At 42.7% G+C, this 21,308-nt stretch overlaps 1 protein-coding gene across 1 annotated transcript; it reads left to right on the top strand.

Annotated features, from left to right (window-relative positions):
* The first annotated feature begins 4,680 nt into the window (after positions 1 to 4,680).
* Positions 4,681 to 21,047, top strand: mcm3l (MCM3 minichromosome maintenance deficient 3 (S. cerevisiae), like). Its single transcript, XM_064935803.1, has 17 exons — positions 4,681 to 4,759; positions 4,860 to 4,972; positions 9,440 to 9,648; positions 9,825 to 9,955; positions 10,077 to 10,315; positions 10,471 to 10,579; positions 13,210 to 13,363; positions 13,691 to 13,822; positions 14,082 to 14,290; positions 15,422 to 15,596; positions 15,766 to 15,892; positions 16,051 to 16,201; positions 17,823 to 17,963; positions 18,089 to 18,174; positions 20,063 to 20,139; positions 20,316 to 20,388; positions 20,685 to 21,047. Exons 1-17 carry the CDS (start codon positions 4,700 to 4,702, stop codon positions 20,893 to 20,895), a joined length of 2,397 nt encoding a protein of 798 aa, XP_064791875.1. The 5' UTR covers positions 4,681 to 4,699; the 3' UTR covers positions 20,896 to 21,047.
* Positions 21,048 to 21,308: the final 261 nt, after the last annotated feature.

Genomic DNA, 21,308 nt, shown 5'->3' with positions numbered 1-21,308 from the left:
GCTTTCTAGCCATCGCCGCTCCATTTTTCTATTATCCATTTGTTTTGTCTTGTTCCATTCACACCTGGTTTGCATTCCCCAATCACACTACATGTATTTATTCCTCTGTTCCCCGTCATGTCTTTGTGTGAAATTATGTCTTATGTCTTGTACGCACTAGGCTAAGCGTTTGTTATTTTCCATGTGTTTTCACAAAGCTTATTTGTATTGTTATACATTTATGTTGTGTGACTATTGTGTGAGCTATACACTTTGCCTTGTTGGCTGGAGGAGTTTTTTTTCGTAGTCTGTATATCTCTCCTGCCGTAATAAAGTGTGAGCCTGTTCACGACTCTCTGCTCTCCTGCACCTGACTTCACCTCAAGTGCGCACATGCCTGACAGTAATCCGCACATTTTAAAATGACCACAATCATTCCTGTTCACAAGAATTCTAAGGCTTCCTGCCACATCTGTAATCATGAAGTGCTTTGAAAGGCTGGTTATGGCACACATCAACTCCATCATCCCAGATACCTCTTGACTCACTCCAATTTTCATACCAACCCAACAGATCCATAGATGACGAGATCTTAACTGCTCTCCCCACTGCCCTCACCCACCTAGTTAAAAGGAATACCTACAGTTGAAGTCGGAAGTTTACATACACTTAGGTTGGAGTCATTAAAACTTGTTTTTCAACCACTCCACAAAATTCTTGTTAACAAACTATAGTTTTGGCAAGTCGGTTAGGACATCTATTTTGTGCATGACACAAGTCATTTTTCCAAAAATTGTTTACAGGCAGATTATTTCACTGTATGACAAAGTGTAATTCACTGTATCACAATTCCAGTGGGTCAGAAGTTTACATACACTATGTTGACTGTGCCTTTAAACAGCTTGGAAAATTCCAGGAAATTATGTCATGGCTTTAGAATCTTTTGATAGGCTAATTGACATAATTTGAGTGTACCTGTGGATGTATTTCAAGGCCTACCTACAAACTCAGTGCCTCTTTGCTTGACATCATGGGAAAATAAAAAGAAATCAGCCAAGACCTCAGAAAGGAAATTGTAGACCTCCACAAGTCTGGTTCATCCTTGTAAGCAATTTTCAAATGCCTGAAGGTACCACGTTCATCTGTACAAACAATAGTATGCAAGTATAAATACCATGAGACCATGCAGCAGTCATACCACTGAGGAAGGCGATGCATTCTGTCTCCGAGAGATGAACGTACTTTGGTGCAAAAAGTGCAAATCAATCCCAGAAGAACAGCAAAGGACCTTGTGAAGATGCTGGAGGAAACGGGTACAAATGTATCTATATCCACAGTAAAACGAGTCCAATATCGATATAACTTGAAAGGCCGCTCAGCAAAGAAGGGCTTCTTCTTTGCTGAGCTCCAAAACTGCTCCAAAACTGCCATAAAAAAAGCCAGACCACGGTTTGCAACTGCACATGGGGACAAAGATTGTACTTTTTGGGGAAATGTCCTCTGGTCTGATGAAACAAAAATAGAACTGTTTGGTCATAATGACCATCGTTATGTTTGGAGGGAAAATGAGGAGGATTGCAAGCTGAAGAACAACAACCCAAACGTGAAGCACGGGGGTGGCAGCATCATGTTGTGGGGGTGCATTGCTACAGGAGGGACTGGTGCACTTCACTTCAAATAGATGACATCATGAGGGGAAAAAATTATGTAGATATATTGAAGCAACATCTCAAGATATCTGTCAGGAAGTTAAAGCTTGGTCGCAAATGGGTCTTCCAAATGGACATTTGTACTGACTCTACACACACGCACACCCACTCACATACAATCATCATATGTGCTACTGCTACTCTGTTTATCATATACTATACATATCTACCTCTATCACTCCTGTTACATTCCCCAGTTTCTGTGTTGTCATTTGTGTATTTGAGTGTGTTTCAGGAGATGGCTTCCTGAAATCCCCTGGCAGCTGATTGGTCGACTCCACAATTAATTGGAGAACTGACCCCGCCCTCTCGTCAGGACGCAGCTGTCTCCAATTTCCAATGCCTTCAGAAGCTATAAAAGCCAGTGTTCTGTTGTTCAGGGGAGAGATGGATTGTGATATAGATCATGGCTGAGAGAGGAGGTTCATGGCTGAGAGAGGAGGTTCATGGCTGAGAGAGGAGGTTCATGGCTGAGAGAGGAGGTTCATGGCTGAGAGAGGAGGTTCATGGCTGAGAGAGGAGGTTCATGGCTGAGAGAGGAGGTTCATGACTGTAGTGGATTGTTTAATATTTTGTTTAATTTGTTCCCAGGGGGGAAGGGGAAGGCACCTAGGGAGTGCTTAGGCAAGAGGCCCGCGGGCATACATATACCCGTAGTATATTCACTGTCTAGGCACACTAGGTAAGACCTGGGCAGACCACCCCCTGTATTTTGGTTAGGCCACCTGGTGGTGGTAAATAGTGGGTAGGCAGGTAAGTTAGGAGTGGGGGCTTAGATGTACTTTCTTTGCTTTGGTTCTGTCCAGCCCCTTTTCCCCATATTACCGTGTGACGGAATAAATTCCTAGTAAGCAGTGAATTCTGCTTTTTGTCATCCTTACTCGCACCTACAGTCCATACCTCTTTCGCTTCATGTTGAGTTGTAGCAGGGTGTTGCGTTCCCTCTTCACAGAGGCGTGCGTAACACTCCAGTATCCCTGCACATTGTAAATATGGTATTGACCCTGTATATAGTATGCTTTCTCGTGTTCTTTCTATTTTTTTGTGTTTGTTCTACCTTATGCAATACTGAACAAAAATACAAACGCAACATCTAAAGTGTTATTTTCATGAGCCAAGTGAAAAGATCCCAGAAATGTTCCATATGCACAAAAAGCTTGTTTCTCTCAAATTTTGTGCACAAATTTGTTTACATCCCTGTTAGTAAGCATTTCTCCTTTGCCAAGATAAACCATTTACATGACAAGCGTGGCATATCAAGAAGCTGATTAAACAGCATGATCATTACACAGGTGCACCTTGTGCTGGGGACAATAAAAGGCCACTAAAATGTGCAGTTTTGTCACAACACAATGCCACAGATGTTGGAGTGTGCAATTGGCGTGCTCACTGCAGGAATATCCACCAGAGCTGTTGCCAGAGAATTGAATGTTAATTTCTCTACCGTAAACTGCCTCCAACGTCATATTAGAGAATTTGGCAGTACGTCCAGCCAGCCTCACAAGCATAGACCACGTGTCACCACGACAGCCCAGGTGTTCCACATCTGGCCCCTTCACCTGTGGGATTGTCTGAGACCAGCCACCCAGACAGATGAAACAGGAGTATTTCTGTATTTCAAAAAGCCCTTTTTTGGGGAAAAACCATCTCTGATTGGCTGGGCCTGGTTCCCAAGTGGGTGGGCCTATGCCCTCCTAGGCAAACCAATGGCTGCGCACCTGCCCAGTCATGTGAAATGCATAGATTAGGGCCTTATTTATTTAAATTGACTTATTTCCTTATATAAACAGTAATTCAGTAAAATCGTTGAAATTGTTGCATGTTGTGTTTAAATTTTGTTCAGAATATTTTCAGTACAACATTGTTATTGATTACTGCATTGTGTTTACAGCTAGCAAGAAAGGCATTTCACGGTACTTGTGCATGTGACATTAAAACTTGAATATTTGGGGTGTATGATACTTTTGGTAAATAAACTCCATTCCATTAATTTAACATAAAATGTGCCAAATCTGTGTGCATTTCAATTAAGTGGATCCCTCTCTCATCCTCTGCTTCCCTTCATCTGTATTGATCGGAAATAACTGGACAGTTGAATGCAAATCCCTTGTAAAGATCCACCACATTGCTTTCACCTTTCCTGATCTGTTCTTCTAATTAGTGCAAATGAGGGATGAAGGCCCAACTACTGAGATGCACCAAACATTATCTATTATATTGACAAGCGTGGGGTGGCAACTCTAACGACGGAAATACGTGTCCTCAACAAGGGGGATCGATTCATCTCGCCCGGGCACACGTGTAGGCGTGTTTCACACCGGCATAAACCAGGCGCGGTGCCCCACTCTGTCCGAGGGCGAAGTCGGCTCAAAACATTAACTCATTAGTTAACTAGTCATGAGTAGGATACTGTGTTTTCACACGCAAAAGTGATCGCTTTTGATAGAAACGCTTTATATGCCTTCCCAGTGAAAACTATTTTGAAAATTAAAACATTGATTTTATGGAAAAGATACATATGTTTGTGGATGATGCACCAGGCTGTCTTGTTGCCAAATATGACAGTGGCTCAGATTACTGTTCGATTCGATTCGCCCCAGGCCCAGACCATTCTAGCCAATGAGAGGGAAGATACGCGTCGTTATACTCAACATTGCCAGAATGCCACGTACATCCATTTATATCAGTATATGTTTAACAGTTTAAACATTACGAAACTTATATTTAATCAAAAAAATCTCACGTAATTCTACTCTCATATACTTCCTTACAAAAAAGGGTTTATCTCACGTAGACAGATGTTGGCAGAATAAATCCTATCGATTCGCCTGTTCCTTTCTGCATGCACTCACCCTGATTAGAAGTGTAAAACAACACCTGTAGATTTCTCAGTCCATCACACCTGCACATTTAATTATCCCAACCTGAATCTGGCCACAGGCTTTTTGCCAGACTATAGTTTACCTGGAGGAGAAGACGGACAGTTGTATTTGCCCTGGGAAGGTGTTGAGATGGAAGATCTGGAACTGAGAGAGGCACAGAGAGAATACTTGGACTTTCTGGATGACAATGTAAGTACAGAGGATAGTAGAATGTGTTACGTAAAAATCAATCAAAAGTGCGGCTATTAATGTGAGGCAATGTAAGATGTGTTGCTTATTTATTTTGTAGCAAGATCAAGGAGTTTATCATGAGAGGGTCAGAAGTATGGTGTCAGAAAACCGGTGCCGCCTCATCGTGAACATCAACGACCTGAGAAGGAGGAACGAGAAGCGGGCCAAAGCGTGAGTATAGACCCTGACAAACAAACAACCCAGTTATTACTTGTGTTTTCCCACGTTGGACATTGAGTGACGAGGAAATTCCCCCATCTTTTGGAGGGCAGTGTAAGTATTTAACTTATTTTTTGACACAACTAAATGTTTTTCAGCCCTTAGCCTTGATTAGGGTTTTAACCTCTCATTTTACATATCGAATCACGGTTATACCTTTACACATTGTCAGTGCTATCCGAGATCCTTACAACGTCCATAATCTTGATATTAAATGTAAATTTCAATTAGGCAGAGAGATTAAATGTAAAGTCAAATGGGGGGGGACTTCCCAAGGATACCTAATAGCACGTATCATTTCAAAATGCCTCCCCTATAGGTTCAGAGATCAATCACAATGTGATTAGTAGAAAACGTGCAACAACCGGTTTTTCCGTTTTCAGGGGAAATGGAAGAGCCAGTGACACAACTTCTGCGTTTGACCACTAAACCCACAGGTGCAACATTGAGACTTCCTGGAAGGCTTGAGTAACAGACCAGGTTTTGAGAAGTGAAAAATTCCTCCTTAGTAGTTCAGTTTTGCCAAATCTGAAGGCATAACCTAGATTCAAGCCAATTTCATAAGTAGTTGAACATGTTATTACTCCAAACTTGTGAAAGTGACAAACTGACATGTTTTAATTTTAGGCAAAAACGACTTTTATATCAAAGGAGTGCTTTGATTTGATGGCCTGCACGTGTAGTTTGGCTCAAGATGATTGTTAGACCCGACAGACAACGTGTTTCTACCATGAGCTTTGCTAGCCAACTCAATGATTACAAGTGAGATCAGGGATTTCTATTGGAAAATCTGTTTTATGCCACCATACTGTACAGCCTTTGTTAACAAGGCAACATGCCTTTACTCCACATTTACTGGATTGGTTGAACAGTGCAGGAAAAAAAGTGGCCCTAAACCCCGTTTTTTGAAAATTGAAAATTATCCCACCCCAACCATGTGAAAAAAATTGTAACAGTATTTCTGATTGTCTTAACTCTCTGTATACTTTTAATGTGGGGCTGTGACAGTTAGTTGCAAAAGAGAGACATAATGTCTTAATTCACCACTACTAATGAAATGGGTGTGCTTGATGCATGTTAAGGTTGCGCTTTTAAGTCAGGGGACGTGGTTGTTTAATCTCTGCGTTCACATCCAATCTGGATCGATATTTGGTTTTAATGCAGATGATGCTTTCAACAATACAATGTAGAATCATGTCAATTTTCTTCAGGTCGGAGCTCTAGCAAAGGGGCCCGAGTTCCTGAGTTGGAATGCCCAGTTGAATGACAGTTCAAAATGATTTTTCCCAGTTGGACCCCCTCAGAGTTCCCAGTTAGTGACCCATGAATGTGTTGTCTGCAGCATTCGGTCACATGACAGCTCGCTCAGCTGTTCAATTTAATTTACCAGTATGTCAACTGAACCAGGGCTCACAGTCAAATGGAATAGAAAGTAGGTCCCAAAATGGTCTTTCCTAGCATTGGAGGTGAGCAGCCATCACTCATATGGGACGCTTACTGATGCTGTTTTCTGTTAGAAACATGCACATCTGAGGGAAGGGGGCATGGTTCGCATTTGAAATAATCTCTTCAATAAGATTCTTTCCTCTGAATCCACTGACTTGGTCGGTCGTCTGTAGAATGTTTTTGTATTTCCCCTGCATGCTTGCGTTCAGTTCGTTCGGTTTATCAAATACACTGCCGTAAAAAAGTACACTGAACAAAAATATAAACTCAAATGAAATTAAAGATCCCAGAAATGTTCTTTATGCACAAAAAGCTTGGTTCTATAAAATTGTGTGCACCAATGTGTTTACGTCTCTGTTAGAGTATTTCTTATTTGCCAAGGTAATCCATCCACCTGACAGGTATGGCATATCAAGAAGCTAAATAAACAGCATGAACATTACAGGTTCACTTTGTGCTGGGGAGAATAAAAGGCCACTCTAAAATATGCAGTTTTGTGACGCAAGTCATCCAAAAAGTTAGACTTTTGAATCATCTGTCCACAGAACAGTCTTCCAAGATTCTTGATGATCATCCAGGTGCTTCCAGGAGCTGTTTGGTGAACTTGAGTCAACTTTTTGGATGACATGGGTCTTGTTATGCCTGGCAAAAAACAAACACTGCATTCAACAGTAAGAACCTCATACCAACAGTGAAGCTTGGTATTGTGATGGTTTGGGGATGCTTTGCTGCCTCAGGACCTGGAAGACTTGCCTTAATAGAAGGAACCATGAATTCTGCTCTGTATCAGAGAATTCTACAGGACAATGTCAGGCCATCCGTCTGATCTGAAGCGCAGCTGGGTCATGCAGCAAGACAATTATTCTAAACACACAATCAAGTCTACATGAAAATGGCTAAAATGCAACAAATTTGAAGTTCTGGAATGGCGTAGTCAAAGTCCAGACCTTATCCCAATTTGAGATGTTGTGCAGGACTTGAAACGAGCGGTTCATGCTTGAAAACACGCAAATGTTGCTGAGTTACAGCAGTTCTGCATGAAAGAGTGGGCCAAAATTCCTCCACAGCGACATGACTCAACTACTACATTAAGCGTTTGGTTGAAGGTGGCACAACCAGTTGAGGGTAAGGGAGCAATTACTTTTCCCACACAGAGCAATTGGGTGTTGCATTACTTTTGTTTATGTAATTGTTATTTGTTCCCGATCGAATATTAGGTTTTAGTTGGAGATCTGATAACATTCAGTATCAAAAATATGCGGAAGTTAGAAAGGGGGCAAATACTTTTTCATGGCACTGTATCTCTGTTACTTAGGCAAGGATACATTTTGTCATGAGTCAACCAAGTCTCTTTTTTTACCTCCGTTGTGAATGACAACAGATCCCATCTCAATGTGAAAAATCTGTCCAGCACTCGATAACCACCATGTGTGAAATATATTTATCTAAAATATAAATACAACCATTTGGATGACTGGATGTCAGACTATCCCGCAGGTGAAGAAGCCGGATGTGGAGGTCCTGGGCTGGCATGGTTACACGTGGTCTGTGGTTCATTCCTGCAGTGAGCATGCCAATTGCACACTCCCTCAAAATGTGAGACTGTGGCATTTTGTGTGACAAAACTGCACATTGTAGTGGCCTTGTATTGTGCCCAGCACAATGTGCACCTGTGTAATGATCATGCTGTTTAATCAGCTTTTTGATATGCCACACCTGTCAGATGGATGTATTATCTTGGCAAAGGAAATAAACATGTGTGCGCAAAATTTGAGAGAAATAAGCTTTTTCTGCATATGGAACATTTCTGAGAACTTATTTCAGCTCATGAAACATGGGACCAACGCTACATGTTGTGTTCATATTTTGTTCAGTAAAGAACTGTGGTGGAGGATTGTCATGTTCTGCTAACATCGACACATAGTTTTGCCAACAGGCATGCGCAGTGGATGTGGTTTGATGTAGTTCTAATGCAGCAGGTAACTTCGATTGTTATCTGAGTTCTGTGCTAAGCTCTTTTGCTGCTAGTTCCTCTCGGTGTATCATACAATGCTTCCATATGGCAGAGGGAGACGCAACTAGAGTGTAGCGGTCTGCCCGCCATAGATGGATCCCTATCTATGCAAAAGCCTACCATTCGATTCCATGGAATCTGTTTTTCGTCAATATAGCCTCGCAGCACTCTGAACATCCAATCTCCTGTGCGGTTCCATGCTTGGAAATTGTGAGAGAACGATGTGTCCTCGTGAATAGCATCCTCGGACATGTATAGCGATTTTGGGGGGGACCTATACATGGGCATCTCAGCCCTCAAAGCTATCGTCCATTTGGACAGCATATCCCGGGGAGTTTCTGATTGACAGCAAAAGCATACATTCTTGCAAAGGTGTTGCTGTGAGTTTGTGCATCTGCCTCCCCACACATGGTGAAAACAATATCATTAGTGGCCGGTTATCAGTCTCTGCAATAGGGTCATCGTGTCGTGTGAATGATGATACAAGTGCAACGGTCAAGTGTGGCCTTTTCCCATGATCTAAGGGCTCTCTCTGGTTGAATTTTACATTTGATTCATTTTCATTCAGATTAAGGTTAACCAGAATATGTATTTTATTTATTTTTCAGGATTTTGGAAATTCTCACGTGACACCATTATCATATCGGGCGAACCCACATGGGGTCGCAACCCCTAGCTTGGGTCAATTTGTAAGTCGCTCTGGATAAGAGCGTCTGCTAAATGACTTAAATGTAACTGCTGAGTAACTGAATTTCTTGTTCACTTAATTTTTCTCATCAATTCATGCACCTTGTTGGAGAGCGAGGTAGCGGCAGTGTTCATTCCCTTTATTGATCCTTGAGTGACAAATGCCAAGTGGTGGATACAATTTTGTAATTGGTTTGAAGCCTGTATTCCTTATTTTGTTTAATATAAATGAGAATTTGTTTATAAAATATACTTTTAAATACTCTTTTCAGATTGCTGAAAGACTCCTTCAATGAACTCGTTGCTTTCCAAGGAGCTCTGAAGGACTTTGTTGCGTCCATCGACGCAACCTATGCCAAGCAGTTTGAGGAGTTCCATGTGGGGTTCGAGGGTAGCTTTGGAACCAAGCACGTGACCCCTCGAACCCTCGTGGCACGATATCTCGGGAACCTGGTTTGCGTGGAAGGAATCGTTACCAAGTGTAAGTATATAATGAATTTGAATTGCTCATTATCCAGTTGTATTCAGATTGATCATTCTTTACCACGCAACCTTTCTTGGTTCCTCCTTATTAGAATTACACTACTGTAATCCCATTCAACGGATAGGCTACTCAAAATGACTAGCAGCCTGCATGTGTTTCTGTCATTGTGGTAGGTTCTCTGGTGAGGCCTAAGATCACCCGTAGTGTCCACTACTGTCCAGCCACTAAGAAATCCTTGGAAAGGAAGTACACTGACCTGACCTCCCTGGACGCTTTTCCTTCCAGCTCCATATACCCTACTAAGGTGTGTAACTGTGCAATTTTGAATGGTGCTCTATCCCTCCCCATGCTCGCCTATCTACAACATTCCTGCTACAGATATCACACACACAAACTCCTTTGCCACCTCTCTCCTTGGTCTATAGGATGAGGAGAACAACCCCTTAGAGACAGAGTTTGGGCTATGTGTCTATAAGGACCACCAGACCCTGACCATCCAGGAGATGCCTGAGAAGGCCCCTGCCGGACAGCTCCCCCGCTCTGTGGACATAATTGCTAACGATGACCTGGTCGACAAGGTCAAACCGGGCGACCGTGTTCAGATGGTTGGGATCTACCGCTGTCTGCCGGCCAAACAAGGAGGCTTCACCTCTGGCACCTTCAGGTGGGTGGGTGTGGGAACAGGTCTATATGTGTTTGGCTTCCAAATAGTTTTGATGAAGGGTTGGGGTAAATTTCAATTCAGGAAGTTAATAAAAAATCCTGTTGCTTTTCAATTATCATTTTTATTTTAGTGATTTTTATTTCTGTTTAATGCAGGACGATTCTGCTGGCCAATCACGTGAAGCAGATGAGTAAAGAAATCGTGCCAACCTTTTCTGCTGAAGATATTAATAAAATCAAGAAGTTCTGTAAAGCCCATTCTAAAGTAAGTCACTGACTCTAAAGCGTCTTGCATTGAACTCTGATGGCTGCTGTCCCTGTACAGGGAACAACATCGGGGGAAATTTCAGAGTGACAAGTAATAGTACTTGATAAAACTAGAACTTTCATTAAAACACACATGCAGGGTACTCAATTAAAGCTACACTCGTTGTGAATCTAGCCAACATGTCACATTTTTAAAATGCTTTTCGGCGAAAGCATGAGAAGCTATTATCTGATAGCATGCAACCCCCCGAAATACACGAAGGGGATGTAAACAAAATAATTTGTGTAGCCGGCGCTACACAACTCAGAAATAAAATATAAAACATTCATTACCTTTGACGAGCTTCTTTGTTGGCACTCCTATATGTCCCATAAACATCACAATTGGGTCTTTTTTTTCGATTAAATCGGTCCATGTATACCCAAAATGTCCATTTATGAAGACCGTCTGATCCAGGAAAACTGTTTCAAAACGCAACGTCTTTTTTTTTAAATGAAAAAAGTTGCCTATAAACTTTGACAACACTTCAAACTACTTTTGTAATCCAACTTTAGGTATTAGTAAACGTTAATAATCGATCAAATTGATCACGGAGCGATCTGTATTCAATAGCAGCAAGTCAACAAATCATGGATGATTTTCTCTCTTCCATAACTTTCTCCTGTGTACTCGATGACAGGAAGTGCCTATTTCTCATTTCACCAAGGATTAACATCAACCCAATTCGCAACACTGGCGACATCGTGCGGAAGCTGTCTCTTGCCATAGATGATACAGAGACTGGCGGAGTGATTTTTTTTTTTTTTGTGAACAGATTTCCTTGGAGTTTTGCCTGCTACAGACGTTCTCTTACAGTCAGACATGATTTAACCCGTTTTCGAAACTTCAGAGTTTTCTATCCACACATACTAATCATATGCATATACTATATTCCTGGCATGAGTAGCAGGACGTTGAAATTTTGCGCGATTTTTAACAAAAAGCTGAAAAAATTCTCACGCTCTTTAAGAGGAGCATTTTAAATTACGACAAAGGTGTTGTATATGATCGGATCACTTCTTGGCATGCAAACTGTTACATCACATTTGGTATACAGTGCATTCGGAAAGTATTCAGATCCCTTGACTTTTTCCACATTGTTACATTAGACTTAATCTAAAATTGATTAAATGTTTTTCCTCAATCTACACACAACTCCATATTGACAAAGCAAAAACAGTTTTTTAGACATTTTTGCAAATGTATTACAAATAAACTGAAATATCACATTTACGTAAGTATTCATACCCTTTACTTAGTACTTTGTTGATGCACTTTTGGCAGTGATTACAGCCTTGAGTCTTCTGGGTATGATGCTACAAGCTTAGCACACCTGCATTTGGGTTGTTTCTCCCATTCTCTGCAGATCCTCTCAAGCTCTCTCAGGTTGGATGGGGTGCGTTGGTGCTATTTTCAGGTCTCTCCAGAGATGTTAGCTCGGGTTCCAGTCCGGGCTCTGGCTGGGCCACTCAAGGACATTCAGAGACTAGTCCTGAAGCAACTCCTGCATTGTCTTGGCTGTGTGCTTAGGGTTGTTGTCCTGTTGGGAAGTGAACCTTCGTCCCAGTTTAAGGTCCTGAGTGCTCTGGAACAGATTTTCATCAAGGATGGCTCTGTTCATCTTTCCCTCGATCCTGACTAGTCCCTGCCGCTGAAAAATATCCCCACTGCATGATGCTGCCACCACCATTCTTCACCGTAGGGATGGTGCCAGGTTTCTTCCAGACGTGACACTTTGTATTCAGGCCAAAGAGTTCAGTCTTGCTTCCATCAGACCAGAGAATCTTGTTTCTCCTAGTCTTAGTCCTTTAGGTGCCTTTTGGCAAATTCCAAGCGGGCTCTCATATGCCTTTTACTGAGGTGTAGCTTCCATCTGGCCACTACCATAAAAGCCTGATTGGTGGAATGCTGCAGAGATGGTTGCCTTTCTGGAAGGTTCTCCCATCGCCACAGAGGAACTCTAGAGCTCTGTCAGTGACCATCAGGTTTTGGTCACCTCCCTGACAATGGCCCTTCTCCCGCGATATCTAAGTTTAGCCAGGCAGCCAGTTCTAGGAAGAGTCTGTTATTGGGTACCTTCAATGACATTTTTTGGTACCCTTTCCCAGATTTGTACCTCGACACAATCCTGTCTCGAAGCTCTACTGACAATTGCTTTAACCTCATGGCTTGGTTTTTGCTCTGACTTGTACTGTCAACTGTGGGACCTTATGTAGACAAGTGTGTGCCTTTCCAAATCATGTCCAATCAATTGAATTTACCGCAGGTGTACTCCAAGTTGTAGAAACATCTCCAGGATGATTAATGGAAACAGGATGCACCTGAGCTCAATTTCGAGTCGCATAGCAAAGGGGCTGAAAACTTATGTAAATTAATTAGCAAAAATGACCAACCTGCTGTTGCTTGTCATTATGGTGTATGTCTAGATTGAGGATTTTTATTTAATACATTTTTGAACAAGGCTGAAAAGTAACAAAATGTGGAAAAACTCAAAGGGTCTGAATGCACTGTGTACCAGTTGGCTCATTTGATACCAATGCTCTTCAGTCATACACATGTCAGTTTTCTGTGTCATGATTGTTTTCCAGGATGTGTTTGAGCATCTGAGCTGCTCACTGGCTCCCAGTATACATGGCCATGAGTACATAAAGAAGGCCATTCTGTGTCTCCTGCTGGGGGGCAATGAGACCAACCTGGAGAATGGGACACGTATCCGTGGAGACATCAACATACTGCTGATAGGTTAGTCGTATAGTCAACCACTACTATTGATGGGTTGGAGTCATTTCTAAGACTTTTTTTGTGGTCTCACTCTATGGTTGTCCTGATTCTTCTCTGCAAGTGTACACCTGCGCACTTCACGTGTCTAACCATGGTGGGAACTCCCTCTGGCTGGTGGGAACTCCCTCTAGCTGATGCTAACACCAATCCAATGCTTTCAAATCCATGACAGGAAGTGTGCAAGTGCACACTTTACACATTGCACATCGGGATGTAGCTTAACATTGAACTTAATGCATGGCCTATTCTGTTTGTTGTCTCTAACCTGGTTGGTCTCTCTCTGGTCAGGTGACCCGTCGACGGCGAAGTCCCAGCTGCTGCGCTACGTCCTGCACACTGCTCCACGGGCCATACCAACTACAGGACGTGGATCAACTGGCGTGGGGTTGACCGCCGCTGTCACCACAGACCAGGAGACTGGTATGGAGAACTATTTGGGGATGTCATTTTTAATGATTGTGCTCTTGTTATTTGTCTGCATCCTGTTATTCCCACTCCATCCACCTTCATACAAATGGAGTTCCCGCAGAGAGAAATATCTTTCTTGAAGCTGATACTCCTTCCTCTTCCACCTATTTACCATAATTATTATCCCACTCTGCATACCACTCACGCGATGCACACACTTCTGTTCATACCCTTTCTCGCTATGTCTCCATCCCTCTCACTTCCTCTCCAGGTGAGCGGCGGCTGGAGGCCGGGGCTATGGTGCTGGCAGACAGAGGAGTGGTGTGCATCGACGAGTTTGACAAGATGTCTGACATGGACCGCACAGCCATCCACGAGGTGATGGAGCAGGGCCGTGTCACCATCGCCAAGGCTGGCATAATGGCCAGGCTCAACGCCCGCTGCAGTGTGCTAGCCGCCGCTAACCCAGTCTACGGCAGGGTGAGGCGAGCTAATGCTAACCCAGTCTGTCTATATAATCTAAGACCATGTATAGTGCTGTGAAAAAGTATGAACAACAAACAAAAAACATAACAATTACATATTCCATAAACAAATTTCTGCAACACCCATTGGCCCCTTACACTCGGAACTATTGTGCCACCTTTAGCTGCAATAACTGCAATCAAACGCTTCCTCACGTCGCCGTGGAGGAATTTTGGCCCACTCTTTCATGTAGAACTGCTGTAACTGGGCAACATTTGTGGGTTTTCAAGCATGAACTGCTCGTTTCAAGTCCTGCCTCAGCATCTCAATTGGGATAAGGTCTGGACTTTAACTAGGCCATTCCAAAACTTCAAATTTGTTGCCTTTTAGCCATTTTCATGTAGACTTGATTGTGTGTTTAGAATAATTGTCTTTGCTGCATGACCCAGCTGCGCTTCAGATCAGACGGATGGCCTGACATTGTCCTGTAGAATTCTCTGATACAGAGCAGAATTCATGGTTCCTTCTATTAAGGCAAGTCTTCCAGGTCCTGAGGTAGCAAAGCATCCCCACACACGTTGCTGTTTTAAAGCAGTTATGCATGGAAGAGTGGGACATTCCTCCACAGCGACGTGAGAGACTGATTAACTACAGGAAGCATTTGGTTGCAGTCATTGCAGCTAAAGGTGGCAAAACCAGTTTGAGTTTAAGGGGGCAATTACTACTTCACACAAGAAAATTAGGTTTTGCGTAACTTTAATTAGATAAATAAACAATGACTTATTCTAATATTAGGATTTGGTTGAAGATCTGATTTTAACATTCGGTATCAAAAATAAAGAAAATCATAAAGGGGGCAAATACTTTTTCACGGCACTGTATAACAGGATGTCACAGCTACTTGCCAATAATCCTCCATCTCAATAACTGGAATACATAGACTTTCCTCACAGCCTTAATGCACCGTCATTGGGCTCAACCTGGACAAGGCTTTGCATAGATTTGCCAATCTTGATCACATAAGTTGTTTTTTGGGATGCAAGTTAATTTGTAGGTTAGTAATTCTTTGTGCGGGTCAATCCATTTTGTACACACTGTTCATGTCTCTGACAACCTATGTATGTTTTCTCTTACCTTTCCTTACAGTACGACCAGTATAAGACTCCCATGGAGAACATCGGTCTGCAGGACTCTCTGTTGTCTCGGTTCGACCTTCTCTTCATTGTTCTGGACCAGATGGATGCAGACAGTGACAGGAAGGTCTCGGAGCATGTTCTACGCATGCACCGCTACAGAGCACCAGGGGAGCAGGAGGGAACAGGTGGGGTACGCTACAGACTAAATACACATGCTAATGCACCGCTTCTCATTCAAAAGAACAAAGATTATTTTTATCAAACCAGTGGAAATGATTTCTGATTTAGTACCTGGTGTGTGGATTTTTGTTGCTCACTATCTGATCTGTTGATTGATGCCCCTGTACCCTGCAGCCATGCCCATGGGCAGCACTGTGGATGTGTTTGCCACGGAGGACCCCAACATCACAGAATCTGCCGAACAGGAACTCCAGATCTACGAGAAGAAGGACAATGTCCTGCACGGACACCGGAATAAAAAGTATCCAGTAAAAGCTCCATTATTACACTCGTAGTATATTACACATTATGTTCTTATAGAACCCCACCCCCTGCCTTTCTTATAGAACCCCTGCCTTTTTCTGAAAATACATGGCTTTGTGTGTTAACCCCTTTATGATGGTATCTGTCATCCTCCAGGGAGAAAGTAGTTACCATGGAGTTTATTAGGAAGTACATCCACGTGGCTAAGCTGGTGAAGCCTGTTCTAACCCAGGAGGCCTCAGACCACATAGCAGAGAAGTACTCCAGGCTCCGCAGCCATGACCAAGTGAACGCCGAATCAGCCAGGGTCTGTAGTACTTACATACACTATAATACCAAAAGTATGTGGTGGACACCTGCTCGTTAAACATCTCTACGACAAAATTGATTTCAAAACATTTACAAACATGACTAGAGAGAGACTGTTAACGAATACAGCAGAGCTGCTGTTATTGAGTGAGTTCATGTTTAATTTCTTACTCGGCACTGTCAACACCTTGTATTCAACACTTTTATAAACCATAAAATGCATGTTCTTCCTATTTCCACTCATCGCTACACCAAGCAGTGCAGCAGTAATGAAGGAGTAGGAAAGTGTATCTTGCTATAAGCGGCTTGGGTCTTTTTTTAATATCAAGGAATATTTAACTTTCTCTGTTAATTGAATTAACAACATGAATTTGTCCATGAGGCACCGCATTACTTCTGCGACTCGTTTCGCCATAAGCTGGATGACGGTGTACCTTTGGTCAGTGGAGGAAAAGGAGAGCAAGCGGAGGGATGTTGAGACGGTCCCTCAGTCTGCTGCTCTCTCCCTCCGCTGAGGCTGACCATCAGATGTAGGCACCATCAGCCCAGTAGAATAAGTAATACAACAATGGATCTATTACCAGTGTGATCATATAGCCTGCCTCAAACTTTGAAATATAATTTTAAATGTTCCAAACAATGCATTGGCAGATCAATTCAAGCAAAGCCAGTATGTGGTGATAATGTATAGGGCCTACAGCTTAGTGCACTAACCTCATTGCTACATAACTGTTTTTAATAGGTTATTGTTGCATAGGCTTACATTTAAGTCATGGTAATAAAAAATCAGAGCGGTAGCTCTCAGCATGCATTTTGACTCAAAGGTTAAGGTTGACCACTGCTCTAGAGAGTGTTTCCACTGCACCAGTCCAATGGCAGCGAACTTTACACCACTCCAGCCGATGCTTGACATTACACATGGTGATCTTAGACTTGTGTGCGGCTGCTCTGCCATAGAAACCCTTTTAATGAAGCTTCCGACCAACAGTTCTTGTGCTGACTTTGCTTCCAGAGGCAGTTTGAAACTCTGTAGTGAGTTGCAACCGAGGACGGACGACTTTTACGTGCTTCAGCACTTGGTGGTCCCGTTCTGTGAGCTTGTGTAACCTACCACTTCACTGCTGAGCTGCTGTTGCTCATTCAACTTCAAAATAACTGCACTTACAGTTGCCCGGGGCAGCTCTAGAAGGGCAGAAATTTGACGAACTGACTTCTTGGAAAGGTGGCATCTTATGATGGTGCCACCTTGAAAATCACTGAGCTCTTCAGTAAGGCCAATGTTTGTCTATGGAGATTGCATGGCTGTGCTTTTTATTTTTTTAATACCTGTCCGCAACTGGTGTGGCTGAAAGAGCTGAATCCACTCATTTGATGGTGTCCACATACTTGTGTATCTTATCCTGCACTTTACTAGAGTCTAAAAGCTGTTTAGGAATTCTGGAATACTTGTTATTATTGCATTGGGAATCCTTTCCTGATTGTTATGCCCAGTTTACAATCCTGTATGTAAAATAATTGATTGCCTGTATCATCAATCATGGAAACATGCACTATTGGTTTGGCAATGTCTGCTTCAAATAGACATTGTACTTTGTGTTGATGGGTTGTCTGCCATGTAGACAATGCCGGTGACAGCCCGAGCGCTAGAGACAATGATACGATTGTCCACTGCCCACGCCAAAGCACGTATGAGCAAGACCACAGACTTGGTTGATGCAGAGGCTGCCCTGGAGCTCATGCAGTTTGCCTACTTTAAAAAGGTAACGTTGGGATCAAACAGTTTGACACTGGATACATTCCTTCATTTAATTTGGAGACAAAATTATTAACTTTATGGATAGGTTTTAATTCATGTTGCTATGTATACTGTCCTGTCTACATGTAGATTCTGGAGAAGAGGAAGAAGGTTGTAGAGGATGACATGGGTGTGACTCAGAGCCAGGAAGTGGCCAGTCAGAGGACAAGCACCAGGTCTGAGCCCATATTCAAAAAGCAGCTCTGACTAAGAATGCTGGTTATAGGATCAGTTCAGCATTTTGGCTCATAATGAAAAATATACAATAGATTGTATATTGCTCTTTTCATTACGAGAATCTGAGGCTTCGATAAAAACAATCTAAATCAAATCTAGGGTTCTGGCAGGTCATGGACGATTTTCTTCTAGAGCGTCAGACGATGGGGTTGACCGTTCTAGTACAGTGGCTTGAGAAAGTATTCAACCCTCTTGGCGTTTTTCCTATTTTGTTGCCTTACAACCTGGAATTAAAATGTGTTTTTTTTGGGGGGGGTGTATCTATCATTTGATTTACACAACTTGCCTACCACTTTGAAGATGCAAATAAGACAAAATACTTGAACTAGTCACCCCCCCAAGTCAATACTTTGTAGAGCCACCTTTTTTTGCAGCAATTACAGCTGCAAGTATCTTGGGGTATGTCTCTATAAGCTTGGAACATCTAGCCACTAGGATTTTTGCCCATTCTTCAAGGCAAAACTGCTCCAGCTCCTTCAAGTTGGGTGGGTTCTGCTGGTGTACAGCAATCTTTAAGTCATACCACAGATTCTCAATTGGATTGAGGTCTGGGCTTTGACTAGGCCATTCCAGGACTTTTACATGTTTCCCCTTAAACCACTCGAGTGTTGCTTTAGCAGTATGCTTAGGGTCATTGTCCTGCTGGAAGGTGAACCTCTGTCCCAGTCTCAAATCTCTGGAAGACTGAAACAGGTTTCCCTCAAGAATTTCCCTGTATTTAGCACCATCCATCATTCTTTCAATTCTGACCAGTTTCCCAGTCCCTGCCGATGGAAAACATGGGTTTTCTCGGTGATGAGGTGTTTGGTTTGTGCCAGACAGTGTTTTCCTTGATGGCCAAAAAGCCCAATTTCAGTATCAACTGACCAGAGTACCCTCTTCCATATGTTTGGAGAGTCTCCCACATGCCTTTTGGTGAACACCAAATGTGTGTGCTTATTTTTTTCTGGCCACTCTTCCATAAAGCCCAGCTCTATGGAGTGTACGGCGTAAAGTGGTCCTATGGACAGATACTCCAATCTTCGCTGTGGAGCTTTGCAGCTCCTTCAAGGTTATCTTTGGTCTCTTTGTTGCCTCTCTGATTAATGCCCTCCTTGCCTTGCCTGGTCTGATAGTATTGGTGGGCGGCCCTCTCTTGGCAGGTTTGTGGTGCTATATTCTTCCATTTTTTTTAAATAATGGATTTAATGGTGCTCTGTGGGATGTTCAAAGTTTTCGATTTTTTTTTTTTTTTTGTAACCCAACCCCGATCTCTACTTCAAGTTTGTCCCTGACCTGTTTGGAGAGCTCCTTGGTCTTCATTGTGACTCTTGCTTAGTGGTGCCCCTTGCTTAGTGGTGTTGCAGACTCGGATCGTTTCAGAACAGGTGTGTGTATATACTGAGATCATGTGACACTTAGATTGCACACAGGTGGACTTTAACTAATTGTGACTTCTGACGGGTAATTGGTTGCACCAGATCTTATTTAGGGGCTTCATAGCAAAGGGGTGAATACATGTGCACTCAGCACTCTCTTATTTTTAAACAAGTACTTTTTTTTCACTTCACCAATTGACTATTTTGTGTGTCCATTACATGAAATCCAAATAAAAATCCATTTAAATCACAGGTTGAAAGGCAACAAAATAGAAAAAACGCCAAGAGGGATGAGTACTTTTGCAAGGCACTGTATAGACACGACCTGATCCCAGATGAGTGCTCTTACTGACATTTTTTGAATACAGGCTTATCTCAATGATGTAGGAACTGGAGAGACTGGTTGCGTCAAAGACTAGGTGTGAATAATCTTAAATGGCTGCCTCTGTCTCCTTTCCTTCATGACCAGGAAGCGTAAGAAAAACATGGACGTGACAGATGCTGGGGCAGAGTCTGACCCTTATGAGTTCGAGGATGAGGAACACGGTAAGGCGCGCGCGCACACACCCTGCACGTACAAGGTCTGTCTGTACCCCACCTGGTCACCAATAGAGCTCAGTTCTTAGGGTTATAAACCATTTCTCCATCTGCACCATTGTAAATACTTTATTTTGATGTCTAAGAATCATCATACATTTCTCATCCCTCTTTCTCCCTCCTAGCCCAGTCTACTCTGAAACACAAGAATACTACCTCTCAGAGCCTGAGGACAGGACAGGACATGAGACAGGACAGGTACATCTCCCCTCTACTCCTTTTTATTTCAGTAACCTTAACTCTACTGGACCTTACTGGTCCCAAAGTACTGCACCACTTAGCTACTCTACTGTCAGAACTGGTGATTTTAGAGGTAGGCTGCACCTTGTCAGGGATTGGTACTGCAGTAACACTAAACAAAATCAACCTCTAAGCCTGTTGCAGGAAGAATGGCATGAAGAATGTAAAAAATGATTAGCCCATTTATCCGCTCTTCAGAGACAGTCAAGGTGGGATGACGTTATTTTGTGTGTTCTCAAACCCCTCCTGCCCAGGCTGAAGCTGTTTAAGGCTGCTCTGATGAAGGCCTTTCAGACTACACGTTCCCAGTCTGTAGCGGTGACGGAGCTTCTGACCCTGGTCAATAAGACCACACACGGTCAGGACGACCATGAGTTTGACGAGCAGGAGGTAGAGAAGCTGCTGGGGCGCATGCAGGCCGACAACCAGGTCATGATGTCAGAGGGCGTGGTCTTTCTAATTTAGAGCTGGGGCAGCCAATCAAAAGAGCCAGTCCCAACCTGTCTGGTCTACTCATGGTCATCATGAACTGTCTCTAATAAATGGGTTGAGCATGAAATGTGGTCTGGAGTTTGTTCAAATGTAAATGTGGAGTTATTGAAAGGCCCTCTAAGTGTGGAGTTTATCCAGGAACCAGTGAATGGTAGTAGTTTTAACTGCAAACTGGAAGCAAGACTAGTTTGTTTTATCAGATAGTTGTTTTTTTACATACATTGTAAGTGAAATTGATCCATTTTATCTTCCATTGTTGGTCACCGTTTCTTATGAAGAGATGGAAGGTCATTGTCAGATTTTCCTGTTGAGATATTCCATAACAAATCTCACTTGTTTGTAAAAACAAATGTATTGCTAATTTATAGTTAACATTTTCCATCTAT

This window comes from Oncorhynchus masou, chromosome 24 (genome assembly GCF_036934945.1).
Source record: "Oncorhynchus masou masou isolate Uvic2021 chromosome 24, UVic_Omas_1.1, whole genome shotgun sequence".
Classification (NCBI taxonomy): domain Eukaryota; kingdom Metazoa; phylum Chordata; class Actinopteri; order Salmoniformes; family Salmonidae; genus Oncorhynchus; species Oncorhynchus masou.
Note: the sequence above shows the minus strand (reverse complement) of the source record. Positions and strands in the feature narration are given on the sequence as shown.